General features: G+C 41.0%; 1 protein-coding gene across 1 annotated transcript in view; it reads left to right on the top strand.

Annotated features, from left to right (window-relative positions):
- Nucleotides 1-21,795, top strand: part of abcg4a (ATP-binding cassette, sub-family G (WHITE), member 4a) — a 28,696-nt gene extending 6,901 nt beyond the window's left edge. Inside the window, exons 3-15 of the mRNA XM_067438796.1 lie at nucleotides 12,904-13,021; nucleotides 13,139-13,271; nucleotides 13,556-13,606; nucleotides 13,717-13,862; nucleotides 13,997-14,120; nucleotides 14,249-14,363; nucleotides 15,274-15,419; nucleotides 15,507-15,605; nucleotides 15,691-15,859; nucleotides 16,064-16,164; nucleotides 16,300-16,458; nucleotides 18,483-18,601; nucleotides 18,691-21,795. Coding sequence (XP_067294897.1) covers nucleotides 12,904-13,021; nucleotides 13,139-13,271; nucleotides 13,556-13,606; nucleotides 13,717-13,862; nucleotides 13,997-14,120; nucleotides 14,249-14,363; nucleotides 15,274-15,419; nucleotides 15,507-15,605; nucleotides 15,691-15,859; nucleotides 16,064-16,164; nucleotides 16,300-16,458; nucleotides 18,483-18,601; nucleotides 18,691-18,916 — 1,706 coding nt within the window. The 3' untranslated portion in view covers nucleotides 18,917-21,795. The remainder of the gene's footprint in view (nucleotides 1-12,903; nucleotides 13,022-13,138; nucleotides 13,272-13,555; nucleotides 13,607-13,716; nucleotides 13,863-13,996; nucleotides 14,121-14,248; nucleotides 14,364-15,273; nucleotides 15,420-15,506; nucleotides 15,606-15,690; nucleotides 15,860-16,063; nucleotides 16,165-16,299; nucleotides 16,459-18,482; nucleotides 18,602-18,690) is intronic.
- Nucleotides 21,796-22,755: the final 960 nt, after the last annotated feature.

Genomic DNA, 22,755 nt, shown 5'->3' with positions numbered 1-22,755 from the left:
GCAAGATTATAAAATTATTAAAATTTTCCATGCTATCTTATCTATTTACATCGATGTCATGATGACCCAGTCAGAGTTTATTTTGTGATATAGACAGAAACACACATGAACATGGATACTCTCACACACACTCCTCCCTGTGTCCTGGGCTGTAGAGTGCTGTACTCAGCAGACTTTAGATATAGTAAATAATTCACTTCCTTAGACGGCACTAGCTAAACCTTCACAGGATGAGCTCAGCCCACACACGTGAATACTCACACACATTTTATTGATAAGGACAATCTTCGTCTACACCGTCCATTTAAAAAAAAAAAAAAAAAAAAATCTTATTGCAATAATTCATTATAGATGGTGTTTTTTGCTTCGCAGCATATGGTTTTTGATGGACATTTGAGACTGGATATGATTATCTGACATTCTGTGTAGGTCATGAGATAAGATAAGAGATAAAACTGGCCTAAGAAGCTGTATGGAGAACTTGATTACAGGAGAAATGTTTTGCTCTGGGTATAAATGGGTGTATATGCTAAACTAAGCTAGAAAAGGGTTCATGGAATAATTAATTTTATCTTCAAATCATGTTCTCACAGCTCATTTCATCACAGCGTACATTAAGTAGTATATAATAAGTAGATATTTTGTATTTTTATGAAATGTTCATACAAAAAACGTTTTATACAAATGCTTTAGAACATTTTTATGAAATCATTGCACAACTTGTCAAGGATCAGGAAGTGGAGGACCCAGATGCAGAGTGAACAAGGACAGTTTATTAACAAGACAGATCAACAGACACAATGGGGGTTGTGGATGAGTGACAGTCCAAACACCAGGGCAGGGGAAAGACACGACGATGACGGGCAGGGGAGGATGACCACTGAGACCAGTCCAGGCAGCCAATGAACTTCACGACAGCTTGGGAGGCAACACCAGGCAGGGCGGGGTTGGACCAATCCAGGCAGGAACCTGAGGCTTGAGGTTCTCACCGAAGCAGGAGTCTTGGCTGACAGGCAGTGGAGACAGCGGCCAGGGAAAAAACACTGGACAGAAAACAACACAGGACACACACACACGACAAGACTCTAGACCAGACAACAAGAAACAGACAAACTAAGAACTATGACTAAATTAAACAAAAACTGGAGCTAGAAAACGAAGAAAAATAAAACAAAACCAATCTCTATAAAAAGACTGAACTGAGAAAATAAAAGTGGAAAACAGGAAAAATAAAAAGGTAAGCTATCAGAACCAAGAAAACTAAACAATAAGGCTAGAAGAAAAAATACCAAAATAAGACCTGGAGAAAACAAGCAAAAATAAAGACAGAAACTTCACTAGACTCAAAAACTCAGGAACAAATAAAAAACTGAAAATAAATTCAAAGCTAGAAAAACAGGAGACACTAAAACTAGAAAAGGCTAGACTAGGCTAGACAAGGAGCTAGAGACATGTACGCACAAGCAAACGCTCACAAACATACACAACGAACCAGCAAAGACATGAGGGAAGGTAGCACAATATAAAGGGACCAGAGCACATGAGGAACAGGTGAGCACAATTAGTGAAACGAGGACTAGACCAGACTAAACAAGGGGGTGTGGTAACGGCAAACAAGGAGGTAGGACAAGAGGAACACATGACAAACACAGAGAGAGACAGATCCAAGTACTAAGACACAAAACAAACATAGAAACATTAAACAAAGACAAAACAGACAGAGCTGCCAGAGCAGAACCCTGACAGTACCCTCCCCCCAATGGACGCCCCCTGGCGTCCAAACTAGGCAAGGGAAACAAAGGCGGTAACACTTGGGAGGGTGGGCGGGGAACAAAACTAGGAGTACCAGGGCAGACAGGAAACATGGGAGGCAAAACTGGGGAGGAAAATAATCTAGGGGAGTGGTTAGGGGCTGACCAAGGGGGTGCCGACCTAGGGAACCCACAAGGACCAGGAAACAGGGAGGGTGGGATGGGAGGGGTATTAGACACCCGACCAAAGGCATGGGGCCTCTTCAATGGTGGGGACCTCTGACTGGACATGACTTCAGGGACAGATACTGGACTTGACACTGGGGCCTCCTCCTGGGCTGCACTGGCCTGCTCAGGGACTGACTCGGGAGCGCCCTCCTGGGCTTGACTGGCGTGCTCAGGGACTGACTCGGGAGCGCCCTCCTGGGCTTGACTGGCGTGCTCAGGGACTGACTCGGGAGCGCCCTCCTGGGCTTGACTGGCGGGCTCAGGGACTGACTCGGGAGCGCCCTCCTGGGCTTGACTGGCGGGCTCAGGGACTGACTCGGGGACACCTTCCTGGGCTTGACTGGTGGGCTCTGGACGGCCTCCTCTGAAGCGGGCTCTGGGACGGCCTCCTCTGAAGCGGGCTCTGGGACGGCCTCCTCTGAAGCGGGCTCTGGGACGGCCTCCTCTGAAGCGGGCTCTGGGACGGCCTCCTCTGAAGCGGGCTCTTGGGACGGCCAGCCTTGAAGTGTGCCCTGGGACAGAAGGTGAAGCCCTCACTGGGTTAGGAACAGGAGATGGAGCCGACACGGAACTGCGCTCTGGGGCTGGAGCCGACACTGGACTGCGCTCTGGGGCTGGAGCCGACACTGGACTGCGCTCTGGGGCTGGAGCCGACACTGGACTGCGCTCAGGGGCTGGAGCCGACACTGGACTGCGCTCAGGGGCTGGAGCCGACACTGGACTGCGCTCAGGGGCTGGAGCCGACACTGGACTGCGCTCAGGGGCTGGAGCCGACACTGGACTGCGCTCAGGGGCTGGAGCCGACACTGGACTGCGCTCAGGGGCTGGAGCCGACACTGGACTGCGCTCAGGGGCTGGAGCCGACACTGGACTGCGCTCAGGGGCTGGAGCCGACACTGGACTGCGCTCAGGGGCTGGAGCCGACACTGGACTGCGCTCAGGGGCTGGAGCCGACACTGGACTGCGCTCAGGGGCTGGAGCCGACACTGGACTGCGCTCAGGGGCTGGAGCCGACACTGGACTGCGCTCAGGGGCTGGAGCCGACACTGGACTGCGCTCAGGGGCTGGAGCCGACACTGGACTGCGCTCAGGGGCTGGAGCCGACACTGGACTGCGCTCAGGGGCTGGAGCCGACACTGGACTGCGCTCAGGGGCTGGAGCCGACACTGGACTGCGCTCAGGGGCTGGAGCCGACACTGGACTGCGCTCAGGGGCTGGAGCCGACACTGGACTGCGCTCAGGGGCTGGAGCCGACACTGGACTGCGCTCAGGGGCTGGAGCCGCTTGATTCCGGCCCTCCTGGAGCAACAGATGAGGGGCATCTAGAATGGCAGCTGACTTGCAGGCATGGGCTCTCCTCTTCTTCCGCTTTCGAGGGCATGACAATTTGTAGTCGACTGGCTCTGGCCTGACAGGTGCGGGCTCGACTGGCTCTGGCCTGACAGGTGCGGGCTCGACTGGCTCTGGCCTGACAGGTGCGGGCTCGACTGGCTCTGGCCTGACAGGTGCGGGCTCGACTGGCTCTGGCCTGACAGGTGCGGGCTCGACTGGCTCTGGCCTGACAGGTGCGGGCTCGACTGGCTCTGGCCTGACAGGTGCGGGCTCGACTGGCTCTGGCCTGACAGGTGCGGGCTCGACTGGCTCTGGCCTGACAGGTGCGGGCTCGACTGGCTCTGGCCTGACAGGTGCGGGCTCGACTGGCTCTGGCCTGACAGGTGCGGGCTCGACTGGCTCTGGCCTGACAGGTGCGGGCTCGACTGGCTCTGGCCTGACAGGTGCGGGCTCGACTGGCTCTGGCCTGACAGGTGCGGGCTCGACTGGCTCTGGCCTGACAGGTGCGGGCTCGACTGGCTCTGGCCTGACAGGTGCGGGCTCGACTGGCTCTGGCCTGACAGGTGCGGGCTCGACTGGCTCTGGCCTGACAGGTGCGGGCTCGACTGGCTCTGGCCTGACAGGTGCGGGCTCGACTGGCTCTGGCCTGACAGGTGCGGGCTCGACTGGCTCTGGCCTGACAGGTGCGGGCTCGACTGGCTCTGGCCTGACAGGTGCGGGCTCGACTGGCTCTGGCCTGACAGGTGCGGGCTCGACTGGCTCTGGCCTGACAGGTGCGGGCTCGACTGGCTCTGGCCTGACAGGTGCGGGCTCGACTGGCTCTGGCCTGACAGGTGCGGGCTCGACTGGCTCTGGCCTGACAGGTGCGGGCTCGACTGGCTCTGGCCTGACAGGTGCGGGCTCGACTGGCTCTGGCCTGACAGGTGCGGGCTCGACTGGCTCTGGACTGACAGGTGCGGGCTCGACTGGCTCTGGACTGACAGGTGCGGGCTCGACTGGCTCTGGACTGACAGGTGCGGGCTCGACTGGCTCTGGACTGACGGGAGTGGACCATGAAATAGTAGGAGCTGGCTTAGGAACAACTGAGATTGACTCTGAGACAGATACAGCAGACCGACTCGCTCTCCTCCGCCTCTTCTTTGAAGATGGTAAAGAGCCTAGAACTGGACTTGATGAGGTTGAGAGTGTTAATTTGTCATTACAAAAGAATTCAGGACGTGTCAGCGCTGCCCACTGCCTGCGAAGATGTATATAGTTGGTGAATTCCCAATACCCCAAGTATCTCAGCCCCTCCATCTCTGACTGTGGCAAGGGGTCGTCCAAGCAGAGGTTAAAGATGTCTTTGAGGGCTGCATCCTGATATTCTAGACCCCTAGCCATAGTCCAGAACTTCTGGGCAAAGGCCCTCTCATCTAGACCCCCCTGGCGAAGTGCTGCTAGACCTTGCTGACGGGACAGTCGCTCTTGAGCCTTGGTAGGGGGACGGATCTTGAAGCTCATTCTGCTGGGTCCGATCTTGGCTGGTTCGTTCTGTCAAGGATCAGGAAGTGGAGGACCCAGATGCAGAGTGAACAAGGACAGTTTATTAACAAGACAGATCAACAGACACAATGGGGGTTGTGGATGAGTGACAGTCCAAACACCAGGGCAGGGGAAAGACACGACGATGACGGGCAGGGGAGGATGACCACTGAGACCAGTCCAGGCAGCCAATGAACTTCACGCCAGCTTGGGAGGCAACACCAGGCAGGGCGGGGTTGGACCAATCCAGGCAGGAACCTGAGGCTTGAGGTTCTCACCGAAGCAGGAGTCTTGGCTGACAGGCAGTGGAGACAGCGGCCAGGGAAAAAACACTGGACAGAAAACAACACAGGACACACACACACGACAAGACTCTAGACCAGACAACAAGAAACAGACAAACTAAGAACTATGACTAAATTAAACAAAAACTTAAAATAAAAACTGGAGCTAGAAAACGAAGAAAAATAAAACAAAACCAATCTCTATAAAAAGACTGAACTGAGAAAATAAAAGTGGAAAACAGGAAAAATAAAAAGGTAAGCTATCAGAACCAAGAAAACTAAACAATAAGGCTAGAAGAAAAAATACCAAAATAAGACCTGGAGAAAACAAGCAAAAATAAAGACAGAAACTTCACTAGACTCAAAAACTCAGGAACAAATAAAAAACTGAAAATAAATTCAAAGCTAGAAAAACAGGAGACACTAAAACTAGAAAAGGCTAGACTAGGCTAGACAAGGAGCTAGAGACATGTACGCACAAGCAAACGCTCACAAACATACACAACGAACCAGCAAAGACATGAGGGAAGGTAGCACAATATAAAGGGACCAGAGCACATGAGGAACAGGTGAGCACAATTAGTGAAACGAGGACTAGACCAGACTAAACAAGGGGGTGTGGTAACGGCAAACAAGGAGGTAGGACAAGAGGAACACATGACAAACACAGAGAGAGACAGATCCAAGTACTAAGACACAAAACAAACATAGAAACATTAAACAAAGACAAAACAGACAGAGCTGCCAGAGCAGAACCCTGACACAACTAAACTAAATTAATAAGTAAATTATTATGTACTTTATGTGTGTGGCGTGTCTATTTATACCAAGTGCTCATATTGTCAGTAGAATCTATTTACACCAACTCCACCCACCATTGTTTGATTTAGCCAGACAAAATGACAAATGATATCTCACTGATGACATAATCTGTAGCATGAAGAGTTAGGCAGGTTGCATCAGCTTTTGACCCTTTTATAAAGTGTATTTTGCCTTTCCACATCAAATATTAGCTCAGAGAGGAATTTATTTTGAAAATAATAATATTTTTTTCTTCTTCTAAAAGTAGTAATAAAGTGCCTAACAGGTATTTAATAGTGGTAATAAGGTGTTCAACAGTTATGATTAGAAGTAGGTGTAGGGGATGCAATCTCAAGTACAAGTCCCAATAAAGCATCATCCATTTAATGACATAATAGAATCATATACACTAAATATGTTCTTATTACTGCATACTGTATACTGCTATTTTCACTTAGTGTAAATAACATCTATCAATATTTGACCGGTGCAAAAAAAATACTTTTAGTTGCTTTTTACACTGCACATATACACTTGCCTTTTGCAAATAGCACCTATCACTATCGCCAGATCGCTTCACAACATATCTCCAAACTTTGTCTTTGCCTTCTCTTTTCCATCTCCTTCTTTCTCTGCTCCATGTGTTTTAGCCAGAAATCCTCAGTGAGAGGTTGCAGTGCTGTGTTAATGCTGGGGAATGATGGCTTTTGCACACACAGCAGCTCCTATAGCTTCATGTCCTCCAGCATGCTGAGCTCCACCCACACATACCCGCATACACACACAGCACAAACCAAGCACACGCGCACACAAACACACACACGACCGATCTCCTGCACAGGTTCCCTTGCTAAATGGGAGACAGTGAATCATAGAGTGGTATTCTCTATGACATTGATAGCATGGCGCTCCTGATACTCTATATGTTTAAATGGTGTACTGCATTATGTTTTTGCTGAATTAGCACCATATTCATTAGTATGCTATTGTTTCATTATTACCTCACCTCATTATACAGTCCCTCTGTTGTACCATCTGCTGAGAAACAAACTCTTTCATGTGCAATTTATGTATCAGCAGTTTTAGAGGCTGAAAAATATTTAGGTCTTAGCAAATTTGATAGCCTTATCAAACAATTTCAAATTTCAAATCATCTTGGAAATGAGACGTAATTGTTCAACAACTCTATTTATTGTCTGCTTGTTTTTATAAAAAAAAGTTTTTGTGAAATATTAACATTTAAAAGAACTGGTTTCTATTTTAATATATTTTAAACTAAAATTACAGAGCAAGGTTTTCTCCCATCCCTCTTTATAAAATATAATTTATTATAGTAATTATATTATTATATAGTAATGCATTACGATTAAGTTCAAACTACATTTTGAATATACTGCAAAGGCAAATGTATTTGCTTGAATGCTCGATTTACATGTCGATCCAGGTTTACCTTGTTGTTTTTCTCACCCTTTCATTACTGTGTGGTCCATGTAACATGTAACTGTGTGGAATATTTTGTTGTGAAGGACATATTGTTCCTAAGTACTGCCTTGAGCCTTGAATGATAATGAATGTCAGTAAAGGCAAAGCGGATAGATTAATAGTTATGTGCAGTCTGATAGTTCCGTTTATGATTGATGAATAGAAGCTGTGCGGCTTTCCTGCCATTTAACTCTGCTCTTAGATGTCATAGTGCCTCTTCCCTCTCCTAACCTCTCATCTTTATTGATCGATCTCTGTTGTTTTTGCTTTTCTGTATTACCCCTGGTCCCTCTCTCTTCTTTATCCTTCCCTCTAGACTCCTGTTCACCTGTCATATTTTATCTTTTATATCTTCCTGCAATTTCTTATCCCTTGTTCTGTTCATCCTCTCTCGCTGCTTTTAGAATGTGGTGAGTCATAAACATGCTGAATTTTGTATGGTTGCCTTGATCAGATTCTGAAGCTGTGGGATACATGGATACAACAGATGTTATACAATACCAGAGCATATGCAGATAAGCCCGGTGGTAAAGTTAGATATGGGTAATGCAGAGGGCTGCAAACAACTGTGACTAATATGCTTTACAACAGTAGATCTCCATGGGTTTGTCTTTTTGCTTAAAGCTACACTGTGATATTTTCCCCCATCTAGCGGTGAAAAGGTATATGACCGTCCAGCGAATAATAGTTTCTGATTCTCTCAATTCTGATTTCGTTTGAACGAAAGTCTAAATTATTTTTTTTGGGATTTAGTCCAAGATTAACATGGCAATCCCCCTCTTCACATTCGACACGGTGCCATCGAGTGTTAAAACGCGAAAGGCGAAGCTTGAATTTACGGGTATGTCCCTCTTTGGCTAATGTACTTTCAAGATGGAGGGGCAACATGGCGACCAGCATTCAAACCCCTCACCCGTATGTATTTTCAATGGCATATTATAAACTTACAAGAATACTTAATTATTTGAAAGAAGTAAATTAATGAGCACATATTTTTGAAAGAACTAAGTGTTTTTAGCTAAGAATAAACTAAAAGAGTTACACAGTGTAGCTTTAAATAGCAGCTAAATTCCCCAAATACATTCTTGTATTGCACTAGATTTGAATTTTTTTTGAATTCATCATATCCTTTTCCAGCTTGTTCTCATGCGGAATATGAGATTTTGTGCTCTTGCTCGACGGTGTTAATCTTAAAGGGCACCTCTATGCTTTTCTTATATTTTATTTTACCCTTCCTTCATTTTGTAATATAGCTGTTTGTGCAAACAATCTGCAAAGGTACAAAGCACAAAGTCTATGGCAAAGGAAGTTTGCCCCAACAGAAAAAAATTTGCCTTGTAGTCCTGGCTTTATTTCTGTAACTTACACCTGGTATTAAGATGCATTTTTGTCCATCGAATCACAAGTAGGCAAGGGAGACACATTCCTGTTTATACCTGGTGTTTCAATCCATCTCTTTTGTCCACTTTTTAACCACTTCTGTCCTGATTTCTTTGAGGGGAGGGTACAAGTTTTTTGATCAAACGCATGAACTGCCGCAATTTACATTAGAACGCGAAATGAGACAAAGGAAAAACATACGGAGAGAACAGGCTTTCGTTTCTGACAGCCGCATGAACACGGCAAACGCAGTGTGTTCTCGATATTAGGAAAGGTGAGAGAACATTATGCCAAACGTTTTTTTTCTTCAAACCAAACTTGGGTCTTCATCTGAGAAAGTTTGATTTTGCTATGCTGGGGAGATACTGCTTTTTTGTTGGAGGCAAAATACATCATATGGACTCTAACATGACCATTGTTACCATTATACCATTTACAGCTATACTCTCAAAGCCTCCGGAGCTGAAACTTGACTGTTAAAGGGTGTTACATTTCCAACACATGCTATAAGCGTTTAACAAACTGGATTTTTTAAAAAGGCAGGCTTTAAAGAGACAGGAATTAACATGAGTGTTTCAGTCTCCCAGGCTGATCCCAGTTCAGCCCATACTATAGTTTAGGCCCATGTAAGTGAGCTCACGCAGTGCTGTTGGTTTTTAACTTGTGCTGTAGATGGAGAAAAGGATGAATGCATGAGCAGATTAATGCTCAGGTTACACATCGTCAGCATGTAGCAAAATATAAAGATGACTTATTAGTTACAACAACAGGATGCAGGGCATATCTTTTGTGGATGAGTTGTTAGCATTTAATACTCATGCACGCCACAGATCATTGGTATGCAGAGAAGCATACAGGAAATTATAGGTCGATGTGAGGGTGTTGCCCCTGTAGCTCTCTTTCTCTTTCTCTTTCTCCATTCTGTCACTTATCATCCATCAATCTCCATGATGCATATGGAGAGAAGGAGAGAGAAATGCAGGGAATGAAAGAGAGCAATTAGAGCACTTTACTAATTACTTAAGGATCTGACTGAAATATAGAGATAAAGTGGGAGGACAACACATATAACATAAAACCAGGGATCTGCAGTAAGGCGTCTGTCCCTGAGTTCACTTTTGCTATATATACACTCACCTAAAGGATTTTTAGGAACACTGGTTCAATTTCTCATTAATGCAATTATCTAATCAACCAATCGCATGGCAGTTGCTTCAATGCATTAAGGGGTGTGGTCCTGGTCAAGACAATCTCCTGAACTCCAAACTGAATGTCAGAATGGGAATGAAAGGTGATTTAAGCAATTTTGAGCGTGGCATGGTTGTTGGTGCCAGACGGGCTGGTCTGAGTATTTCACAATCTGCTCAGTTACTGGGATTTTCACGCACAACCATTTCTAGGGTTTACAAAGAATGGTTTGAAAAGGGAAAAACATCACGTATGCGGCAGTCCTGTGGGCGAAAATGCCTTGTTGATGCTAGAGGTCAGAGGCGAATGGGCCGACTGATTATTGGGGGGGGGTTGCTTTTAAATCACTACTTCGAAAGTAAAATGCGCACGGCTTCCTAGTGGAATTAGCGACTCGCTTAATTACACAAACTCACTTAAATAGGCAATTTTACATTTTGCTTTAATAACCGAATTGAGGTGAAATCTGTCTCCTGCTGCTGATCTGTGTTGCAACTTTCATTCGGCTCATGTTGCATCGCGTAGACACGTTCAGGTTTTAATTGTAGTGTCTGTTCTCTAACTGAACGAAATTATTTTTATTACTATAAAAAGTCAAAACGTTGGTGGGGTGGTGCCATGGTGGGCAAGTGATGTAACCTGTGTTGCAGCGGCTGAACATCATTTGCTTTATCTTACAACAAAATTTTCTTTGCGAAATCTCAATTACACTGTGCCTCTTTTACAAAACAAAATGCTCAGAACAAATATATATTATCCAATGAAGGACACCATTAAAATAATCATTCACTTGTTTCAGACAATGTGATCCTTCTGAAGTCTGTAGAGAGATGCAAATAAGCCGATTGATCCAGATGCATTTGTCCTCTTGTTGACAGACTAAAGTGCGTGGAGTATGTCAGAAACTAAACGCGCATGCAGTCAGTGATTATAATAGGTTATATTTGCTTTTGATACTACATGATGCTCATATCCAGTATAGGCAAATGTTAGCCGTTAAACGACTGAATGCCAGTAGACGACGGCTACGATGATGAATTTGTTGATGTCTCGCCCTGGAGGCTGTCATGTTCAAATGTATTTGCCTGTATGATGTCACAGATCCCGCAATATAAAAACAAGCTGTTTTGGAGCTTGATTAAATAAATGCATTGTTTATACTGAAGAGGGCGGTATAAGCTATAAAAAAAATTGCAGCATGTTTTAATGCTACAAAAATATCTTATATGTCAATATCAAGGCAGATTTGATTTCTCATGTCATGGTCCCTTTGAACACAAATACAAATTTTAGTGTAGTGTAGTTTAACAAATGTGTAGTTTGATGAGGCCAGGTTTGAGTGCAGAGTCGTGCAGGGATATGTGGTCTTCATAGACAGTAAAGTGTCTTCACCTCACAGCTGGTGGAAAAGAATTGGGATAGGATTCGGGAAGAAATCATGTTTATGGATGCAATTATGATGCAATTTACAAATAGTTGGAAACATTTGGGATATTGTAAGAACATAACTGAACAAAATATATAACACTGGCCTAGTGTTTTTTTTTTTTAAATATGGTATTTTACTGCAAAAATCCTAGTGCACCTTTAAACTAAAGCTGGAGAAGTTAAAGTTTTATTCCTTCTAACATAAAAGTTCAGCAATACAATTTATATACAATGTACAAGTGTCAGAGACTGGATATTTTAATGGATTTTTATTCTGAATTTTCATTACATTTATTAATAAATTAACACAATGCTATTTTTTGAAGATATCTGATATATTGTGTGGAAACAGTGATAAATTCTTTTTGAATTGATAGATGAATAAATGAATACGTTACACGGACCTTTACTGACGCTTTTGATCAATTTAAATGAATGCATCCTTACTGAATAAAAGTATACATTATATTTTATTTTTTTAATTTTACTAACCCCATATTTTAAATGTAAAATGCATGTTTCTTAAAGGCGCCAGGCTTATAAGTCAACATTGCATGCTGTCATTTTTTCCCTGAAAAGGGTTTAAAGGGTTATTTCACCCAAAAATTCAAATTAGATGTTTATCTGCTTACCTCCAGTGCATCGTTGTGCACGTTGCCTAAGCATTTTTTATTTTATTTTTTTGGCTCTCATAGACTTGTTACATATTCACCCCATTATATGACTGGCACACAGCAATGGTTGGAGCAAAAAATCTTAATTTGTGTTCTACTGAAGAAACAGACACACCTACATGTTGGATGCGATGGGGGTAAGCAGATAAACATCTAATTTTCATTTTTGGGTGAACTAACCCTTTAAGACCCCTGACATATATACACAAGAAAAATACGTTTCTGTCTCCCTCTTGAGGAAGAGATAAGAGTCACTGGTATGAATAAGTCAACTAACATGATGGGAGTCTAGTTTTTGTGGAATAATTTAAATCCATCAGACTAAAGGAAATTTCAACTGTTTATCTTGTTCATTCTTTTGTTGCCCTTATTAATAAACAGTTTTAGTGTAAATTTAAGAATATAAATTCTGTTCATGATGTTAAATAGTCTGTGGTGTATCTGGTTAATAATATAAGTGATTCCATTAATAATAATAATAATTTTAATAGTTTTAAACGTCATTGCTTTTTTCAGCAAAATTGGATGATGGTACATCGTAACTGTATTCATTGTAAATAAATATATGTATATTTCAATAAATGTAGTCATTTGTAGTTTAAATCATTTTATTGGACATTACTTGATTACTTTTCTAAGTACTAAGTACTTTGAGTACAAAATCACTGTTCATTTTTTTTAGTATACATTATATTAATATAATGCAATGTTTAATCAAGCCAATATTTGTTTGATGCCAGCTTAACCTGTCATGCATTTAATTTGTTAATTTGTTTAAGCTGCTAACTCGCATAAAACACAATAGACATAATGTACCCAAAATGCTGTGTTCAGGATTCAAGGCCCTTCTGAAGTGTCTGTCCGGAAAGTTCTGCAGTCGGGAGCTTATCGGAATCATGGGACCCTCAGGGGCCGGCAAGTCTACTCTCATGAACATTCTAGCTGGCTACAGGTGAGTGTGCATTTATAGACTAAAAAGAATACTCCATAATTAATTTCCTGTTTATGACGTCCCAGCATTTCTTTTCATAGTCTCACTAAGATGTCATGTGTCCCTCTTTTCCTGCAGAGAGACAGGCATGAAAGGTCAGATCCTGGTAAACGGGCGACCCCGTGACCTCCGCACCTTTAGAAAAATGTCATGTTACATCATGCAAGATGACATGCTACTGCCAAACCTAACAACACGAGAGGCAATGATGGTAAGATCCTTTGGGTGTGTCTGCGTCTGTGAGAAAGAGATCTAGAATAACTGATTCTGATTGGTCAATCAGTGGATTCTGTGGACATATATTTGCATAATTTTTATTAGGCTGTATATTAACAGTTGTCCATGGCAACCGATCCCTTTTCCTCAAATAATACAATCATTTTAATTAAAATAATACTTTTATGCACAATTTTTGTACATAAACACCTTCAATTAATTATATAGTTGATTATATAATAGCCCTGTTTTAATGTAATTTTTCTTTGTTTTGTTTAGGTTTCAGCTAACCTTAAACTTAATGAAAATATGGATGTGAAAAAAGAACTGGTAAGCTTTTGTGGCACCACTATGTTAGAAAAATTATAAAAACTATGAAGCTGAATGGTGACATTGTGTCTGTGTTTTTGTTAGCTAAATAATGATATAATGTGTGACAGGTGAATGAGATTCTCACAGCGTTAGGACTGCTGGAGTGTGCCCAAACTCGCACCATCTCTCTGTCGGGTGGCCAGTGTAAGCGATTGGCTATTGCTCTGGAGCTGGTCAACAACCCTCCTGTCATGTTTTTTGATGAACCTACCAGGTACATGGAGCTGTATTATTACACACAGCCTTATTCTTAACCATAACCCGTCCAATGTTTGCATTAATATTGCTCCTTTATGAAACCTCTCAGTTTAATATCCCCAAACGTACATTTTTGTTTCTGTATGTTAGCGGTCTAGACAGCGCGTCCTGTTTCCAGGTGGTGTCCTTGATGAAATCTTTGGCTTTGGGAGGAAGAACCATCATCTGCACCATCCACCAGCCCAGTGCAAAACTATTTGAAATGTTTGACAAGGTCATTGCTGTATTCTAAATATATATTGTACTGTAAAATGTGTTTCTGGGTTAAAGGACCTGAGCAGTGTGTGAGGATGTTAATGTGTTCATGTTCTTCTTTACTACTCTCTATGTTCTTCTTTGTAGCTTTATATCCTGAGTCAAGGTCAGTGTATATATAAGGGGACAGTGCCGTACCTTATCCCCTACTTGAAAAACCTTGGACTCCACTGCCCCACATACCACAATCCTGCAGACTTTAGTAGGTCTTCTGAGTGTGTGTGTGTGTGTGTGTGTGTGTGTGTGTGTGTGTGTGTGTGTGTGTGTGTGTGTGTGTGTGTGTGTGTGTGTGTGTGTGTGTGTGTGTGTGTGTATTTCTAAATGAGATTTTTCTGTTTTCTGCTTCATTTGTTTGCCGTAGTTTGTCAAATGTATTATGAATGAACACATTAATGTTTATATATTGTTATGTATAAATCATATTAAAAGGCTTTTTTTTAAAGGAATAGTTCTCACCCAAAAATGTAAACGCTGTCATCACTTACTCACCCTTAAGTTGTTATGTTTAGCACAAAAGAAGATATTTTAAAGAATGTTGGTAGTCAAACACTTGACAATAGCCAATGACTTTCATAGTGGGGGAAAATAAATCTTATAAAATATTAACCATATAGGTTTGGAACAACATTAGTGACAACATTTTTGGGTGAACTATCCCTTTAAAAATGAAAAAATAAAACACCTAAAGAAATAAATACATTTTATTTCTACAATTTATTATTACATTTTATTTAATACATTTTGGCCAATATGTTTAGGACAAAGAATCCTGGGGGGAAAAATGTATCGTCACAGTTTTCATAGAAATATTAAGCAGCACAACTGATTTGATCTTGACATTGATAGTGAGCTATGATGAGCATAAGACTAAAAAAAAAATCTTACTACCCCCTTCTTTTGAATGATAGTGTATCTCCTAATTTACTTTTACCTGTTAATATTAGTTTGATTTATTTATTTATAATATTAGTTGTATATTGTATCCAGTGTTATTGAGTTGCTGAAGGCATCATGTCAGTGTATTCAAAGAGTTAATTATTCTTTTCAGCTCCTCTTATCCTTCAGTCAGTCCCTCAGCATGTGTATGAATTCTGCTGTGTTTCTGCTGGCAGTAATCGAGGTCGCCTCAGGGGAGTACGGTGATCTGAACCCTGTCCTCTTTGAGGCTGTTCAGGGAGGCCTGTGTTCAGATGAGAGCAAGAAGAACTCCATTGACAAGAATGACCCCACCACATCCTGCCCCTCCCAGTGTTATAATGTGAGCGATGAACACACTCTCACACACACAAGTCTTCTCATCAGTCTCTGACCCCCTTACCTCTTGTGTTATTGCGTATTCGTACAGGATTCAGGCTACATTGAGAAACACACTTTTGCTACCAGTACCTTCACACAGTTCTGCATCCTCTTCAAGAGAACCTTCATCACAATATGCAGGGACACGGTAAGAATGATCCTCTCTTGTTATTGTCTAATATATTAAATGCTAAAGAAATACAGAAACAAAACCACTGTCTGTGTGTGTTTAGGTATTAACCCACCTGAGGGTGATGTCACACCTGTTTATTGGCGTGCTGATTGGTCTGCTGTACCTGAACATTGGGAATGATGCCAGCAAAGTGTTCAACAACACTGGCTTCCTGTTCTTCTCCATGCTGTTTCTCATGTTTGCTGCACTCATGCCCACCGTCCTTACATGTAAGGCAATCTGTGTGTTTGATTGTGTGTGCTTAATTCTTTATGAGCATGGAAAACAGATTTGATCTGAGTGATTACTAAATCCTTTTTGGTTTGTTATGAATTAGAAGCGTTCTCATTGGCTTGATTGAGAGTTATGGTCCTTACAGAATCAGTGGATCGAATTGAATTATGCGCTGATGCAATGATGTATTTTCCTTGCAGTTCCACTGGAGATGTCAGTGTTCTTAAGGGAGCATCTTAATTACTGGTACAGTCTAAAGGCGTATTACCTGGCTAAGACCATGGCTGACATTCCATTTCAGGTACTTCTCTTTCTACATCTTTCATGTGATAATGTTAAATCAAAGCATGTAGCCACTACTATAACCGTTTTCTAGGGCTTGAGAAATTGGCATTTGAGGGGGCACATTTTACAAGTGCTCTTCTCTCTCTTCCAGGTCATTTGTCCGATAATGTATTGCAGTATAGTGTACTGGATGACAAAGCAGCCTCCAGAGGCAGCAAGGTATCTGCTCTTCATGGCTCTGTCCACCTCCACTGCCTTAGTGGCTCAGTCTCTGGGGCTTCTCATTGGAGCGGCATCCACCTCACTGCAGGTATGAGGACCGAATAAGGGTGTCATAAGTATGGGGTCAGTTTTTTTTAAAGGAAATTAATACTTGTATTCAGCAAAGATGCATTAACGTGACTAAAAGTGACAGTAAAGTCAATTTTAAATTGTGTAAGAAAAAATTATAAAGACTTACATGAAGCACCTTGGGTTTGTCTGAGTCAAAATGAACCCTGAACATTTTAAACTCAAACCTTTTATCTTGTTGCAGTTTTGCACCTGAAATGTAAATTACGTTGCTATGGTTGTAAGAGCTTTGAGACCCCGTTGTCTGAAACAAATATATCAAGGTTTCAATTTTTTTTACAGTTTTTCTCAGTCGCTTCGGTACATTTCTCGAATCAAACTCACAATTTGCAAAACAGTAAGTGCATTTCTCAAAACAATTTGTACAAATAGCAAAACACCATGGATAACCTGCAAAAGCCACTCTCTTACTCAAAATCCTTAGTTCATCTCTCAAAGTAAATATCTGTGTCAATGAACATGTCAGTGCCATCAGAATGACAAGTCCTTGTGTCATTGTGTACGGATAAGACAGTCAAATTGTTTAGTCACGTTGTCAATATAACAGTTTACTCTGGAGGGATGTTCTGATGGAAACTATGGCTAAAGTTTTCATGACAATTATTGTCAATTGTAAGTCACATCTTAGTGTGTGTGTGTGTGTGTGTGTGTGTGTGTGTGTGTGTGTGTGTGTGTGTGTGTGTGTGTGTGTGTGTGTGTGTGTGTGTGTGTGTGTGTGTGTGTGTGTGTGTGTGTGTGTGTGTGTGTGTGTGTAATTGCAAGAGAATGGAAAAGATTCAAATTTATACTCTTACTGTTTGTACTGTATTTTATTGACAGAACATTTCATTGAGATACAGAAATGAAAATACAGCATTGAATAACTGATTTAGAAAAAAAATCTAATGGAAATATAGAAAGTATAGAAATATGCTTGACATATTATGATAACTTGTTCAACCATTTTGCATGTAAAGACTTATTCTATGAGCTTGTGCCTAGATGTTGTGGGGGGTGAGACTATTCAACAGAGACCCAATATAATACATTTTGATCAACATGACATAAGCAACTGATAATGTAGGAAACAGCAGAGAATTGTACATAATCATTTGCATGGACGTACCAAAGCATTTGCAACTTATTCAAAGAAATGAGAAACGGCTTTTTTGATGTGCACAAGTGACACAGTGATGTGAGAATTGAACAGGTAGTTTTGATCATTTCAATTCTGATCTGAGAAATGTACCAAAGTGACTGAGAAAAACTGTAATCGTCACAACTGTTTTCAAATTTGATAAAAATAAGAAATTGTTCACCCAATCAGCAAATTAGACTGATTTCTGAAGGATCATGTGACACTGAAGACTGTAGTAATGATGCTGGAAATTCGGCCTCTCACAAGGATAAATTACATTTTAAAATATATTGAAAGACAAGATCTCTTTTAAATTGTAATAATATTTCACCACGTCTCTGATTTTGCTTTAATGTCCATCAAATAAATGCAGCCTTTGTGAGCATAAGGATTTTTTCCCAATAACATTAAAAGATGTACTCAGACTGACGCCAGACTTTTGAACTGTAGTGTACATCAGGGTATCTAAAATGTACTGCACATACTTTTGCTATGAGATTTTAATACATTTAAATAGCATGCCAGAGTAATATTAATATAAATATATGTGTAGTTTCATCTGTTGTAGCCTATGTCATTTATACCAAATATACAACAGAGGATTTTTTGAACATAAATGCATTTATCTAATTAATGATTATTTTTTAATAATTTCACACAGTCATTAGAGCACTCAATAATACTGTAATAATTAAATAAATCGGATAAATAATGCATTTAATTATCTTGACAATAATGCATTTAACATTTCATTAATATTTACAGCCCTGTAAATATTCCTTTGACAGCCCTGAGGTGCTCGGATCCCTGGCTTTAACATTGTTTACATTGACTACTCTTTATATTTTCCTCTTTCCCATCTTCAGGTTGCAACATTCATAGGTCCAGTCTCAGCCATCCCAGTCCTTCTGTTCTCTGGCTTCTTTGTCAACTTTGACACCATCCCTAAATACCTTCAGTGGAGCTCCTATGTGTCATACGTCAGGTCAGTCAAGAACCATAACAATCCTAAACAGACATTCATCCCCTAATCCCATAAATGTCTCACCCACATACGGATCTCTTCCTCTGCAGGTATGGCTTTGAGGGCGTCATCCTCTCCATCTATGGCATGAACCGCTCAGAGCTGGAGTGTCCCGGCGTGGTGTGTAAGTTCCAGAAACCAGAAGAGGTACTGCAGCTGCTGGATGTGGAGGATGCTAAGCTCTACGTGGACTTCATTGTGCTGGGGATCTTTTTCTTAGTTCTGAGACTTGCCACATACCTCGTTTTGCGGTATAAAGTCAAGTCAGAGCGTTAGGTCCTGAGCTCCTCTTCAGACTTATATTCCATTTAACACACACACAAACTCATAAATGCACATAACAATCTTTTTGCAGTGGACGCAGAAACCAATGCACATTGATTCCGGGGCCATTTTTTTGGCAGTGCAAGATTTATCATTTTTGTTACTTGAAAAATATTTTTAATTCTCTAAGCATAGAATTTTTTTTACTTTAATTTAAATTTTTGAATGTATTCCATGCAGTTTAACTGTGTAAATTTACCCAATACTGAGCACTGAAGCATGAGTCTGTTGACAGGACTGGATGTATTTACAATGACAATCTTGTGACAGCTCCCAATAGCATGTGGATTGGGCAACAGCCAACATGTGAACAAGTCTCTTTATACCAGATTGAAGGATCATCGTATTATCTCACTGTTTTTGCATTTCATTCAGACCAAACTGAAGAACGTTGTCAATATGTGTTTCGGAAGAAAGTGCGCTGCATGCTTGTGGCACTTTAGGACATGCAAGCAGCAGAACCGAGAACTCTGAGTGAGGTGTTCGGGAATCGTCCAACCAGCGTATCTTCAATTCCATTTTTGTCTTCCCACAATACACTGAGCTTGAGGTGAAAAATATCTTCTGCAACCTGCTGAACGTAAAGACTTTCATGATCTCCCAAGGCAGTTCTGGTCAAAGCCACATCAACCTAAATATATCCGTCTGAGGAATGTTGAAGCAAGTGCCCTTGATGTGAACTGCCTATCATTTTTTTCTGAGGGGGATCTGAAATCTTGTTTGAGAAACGTTTCGGCATTTTGTCAATATCCATCTGTCTTGTAACCTTGAATTCTCTGACAACTGCCTCTTTGGTATCCTGAGAGAGAAACGAACAATAGTTTGCGGGCTTTTGCTCTCTCGTTTTCATCAGGAGGGATCAAACCTTTAACTTGTACAATAAAAAACTCCCTACAGTGACCAAAAAGATATATTAACAAAAAACCTAATGTGAATTGGGGCTAATCACAAAGCACCACTGAATTGACTGCATTTAGCCAGAAACGACACATATCAAATGTCAGAAAAGCATTTGCAATCCCAATGCCTGAAATTGAACATTTTATGCGAACATCAAGTTGGACTCTATGGCCTGTTTCTTTATGCTTCTTTTGCGACTGTTCTCTAGACACTTTATCTGCACTGTTGAAGATATCAGGACATTTGCAGTTAGTTGCAAGTGACACGATCATATACCTGGATAGACATGCTGGACGAACACTTTATGCCATCTTCAATGTGCTTTTCTGGATGGATAAATCTATGCCTCTTGTTTGCACCTGTATGTGCACTTTCTCTTCCCTGCTTCTCCCCCCTAGCAGCCAGGATATTCAATGCCGCAATGCAAACTTCTTCACAACTGACTCGATGAAAGTCCTGCTATGTGTTATGTCTCCTTATATAATGAAGACTACTAATAATCTGAGTATATACACAAAGAAAAGTATATGTGTTATGCTTTAAGCAAGACTGTAAATACATGTATGCACTTTTGTTGATGTTTGTTTTATTGGAATTTTTTTTGGACATTCATTTGTAATTCCTTTTATTTTTATATCCGTAAATATGACATGCAATTCTGGAAAAGGGAGCGTTGTGACTGGAAACTGCATGGGGAATTTTGAATTCGAAACACAAGGTGCTGTGACTGAGGAATTTATGTTGCACATGTGCTGTGATTGAGAAAACACTCCCAAAATAACTGAATAATCTGCAATGGGTTGACTTTAGGACATATTTTTGTTTTGGAAAGTTGCCATTGGCAAGTTGCCATGTGAGTTGTAAAAATGTGATATACAGGTTTTGAGACCGGAAAGTGACCCTCAGAAAAGTCAGTAGCATTTAGCTCTAACATATAGTACTGTAAGGTACGATTGCTCTTTTTCTGGAACAATCTGTCCGCTGAAACATTGCACACAGCTTTAAAGATGGCCTATTGGTCATTCTGCAATTGAAGAATTGCTGCTCTAAAAACAGTTTTGCTTTTTTTGCCATATGGTATACCCAGGGAAAACTAGGCCAGCTCTTGGTTGTGGATGCTTTTGGAGAAGCATTTGCAGAAGAGCTGTTGGGAGCAAGGGATCAATGAAACTATTAGCTGCTCGACAGTCAACAATCCAGTATTCAATATTGTTTGACACTAACCAATCAGCAGTCACTAAGACAAAGTGTTATATGTTATATTCTATTTCCTTTAGAGTCATTGGAGGGGTTTAGAAGGAAATGTTCACCATCAAGAATCTGTCTTCTAATGGTACACAGACATCTAGTGTAGAGAGAGTTGGGTAATACCTGTTTCTAATAGCAATAGTAATGTTCTGTGCCTAGTGAGTGATATTTCCTATCTAATCCTTGAATAGTCAATATATTTTCAGTGCTCGTCTGTCAATTCTCTATTGTGTACAAATCATTTCGCTTGTCTGTGTCATTAGTATGCGTCGATATGTTTTTCTGTATGTGGATGTTGAGAGACACCCGGATGAGAGCATTTCACTCACTCATAATTTATTACGGTCATTTTCTTTATGCAGAATCACATCTGTTATTATGCAGCATGCATGCCTTAACAAATAAAAAAGCCTTTGGCAGTTCCCTCTCAGATTAGAAAATAAAAAGATATGCTAGTAAAGTGCAAATCGAAATATTGAAAAAGACTTCTCTTTTGAATCAGTTTTATGAAAGAAAATTTTCTGCGAGGTTTTGGCTTGCACAGCAGACGTGCGGAGATCAAGAGATATTGCAGTTAGCTTTCCTGCTACATAATTATTATGTTTGCCTCATCAGAAATGCAAGTTGTGTGTGCTAAACCATGTTCAAATGATTATAATAAATGCATTTATATATTACCTACACTTAGTGATTTCTGCCTCTAATTTCAAATAGTCACATATGTAAATTGGCTCTTTTTTTAAAGAAAACATTATTTTTCTTAAATCCTGTATTTTGTTGAATTGTTTTAGATGGGAATGCTTGCTTAAAGTCACCATGAAATAAAAAGGACAACCATCCAATCAATTCCCAATGGATAAAAGTGAGTCCTGTCCATATCAAATTAGAGAAGAAAAGACTCACATAACTTCTGTTTAATGCCAATTTTATTCTTAAACTTGTTATTAAACTTCATTGATGTATATATTTAGTATGTACATTACACGTTTTCTAGTGTGTGTTGTTATGAATCAAAACTTGTACAGATAAAAGATACTTATTGTACAGATACTTTGTGTAAATAATGTGTATTATCTAAATGGTTGGTATTGCTATTATTGATTCTGAAAAAAAAAAACTCACCGCACCTTACATTTTTTCAAATTAAGTTCATAGACCAAAAACTCCAATTAGTGCAACTTCAAAAAAAGCCTGCACACTAACAAAGAAGGGAAACCAACCATTTCAAGATAAAAACCACTGCTTAAAAAACTGGACAGAAAAATGTCAAAAGTTTCAGTCTCATGTGAACTTTCTCAATGGTCAATACCTCATTGATATTACCACAAGGACCTCTGGATTTTATTAGGTTGGTCTCAGAATGTCCTTGAGCCTGTCTCAGATTACATTGGTTTCATTATTCCTCTAATTATTCTGATTACACTCTCTCAGAAAAGATAAAAACTTGAAGTGTCCTTCAGAGAGGAGACAATTTCCATCTTGCTTCCCTTCATAGGCCCCCTTCCATCTTTTATATTACCTCTTATATTACAAAAAAACGTATTCACAATTTGCTGTTCTTCCCTTACATGCGTTTGTTTTTAATCTATTATCCTCAGCCTCTTAAAGCATAAGCAATTACATAAGTCAATGTATAGTATTTG

Source organism: Pseudorasbora parva, chromosome 3 (genome assembly GCF_024679245.1).
Source record: "Pseudorasbora parva isolate DD20220531a chromosome 3, ASM2467924v1, whole genome shotgun sequence".
Classification (NCBI taxonomy): Eukaryota; Metazoa; Chordata; class Actinopteri; order Cypriniformes; family Gobionidae; genus Pseudorasbora; species Pseudorasbora parva.
Note: the sequence above shows the minus strand (reverse complement) of the source record. Positions and strands in the feature narration are given on the sequence as shown.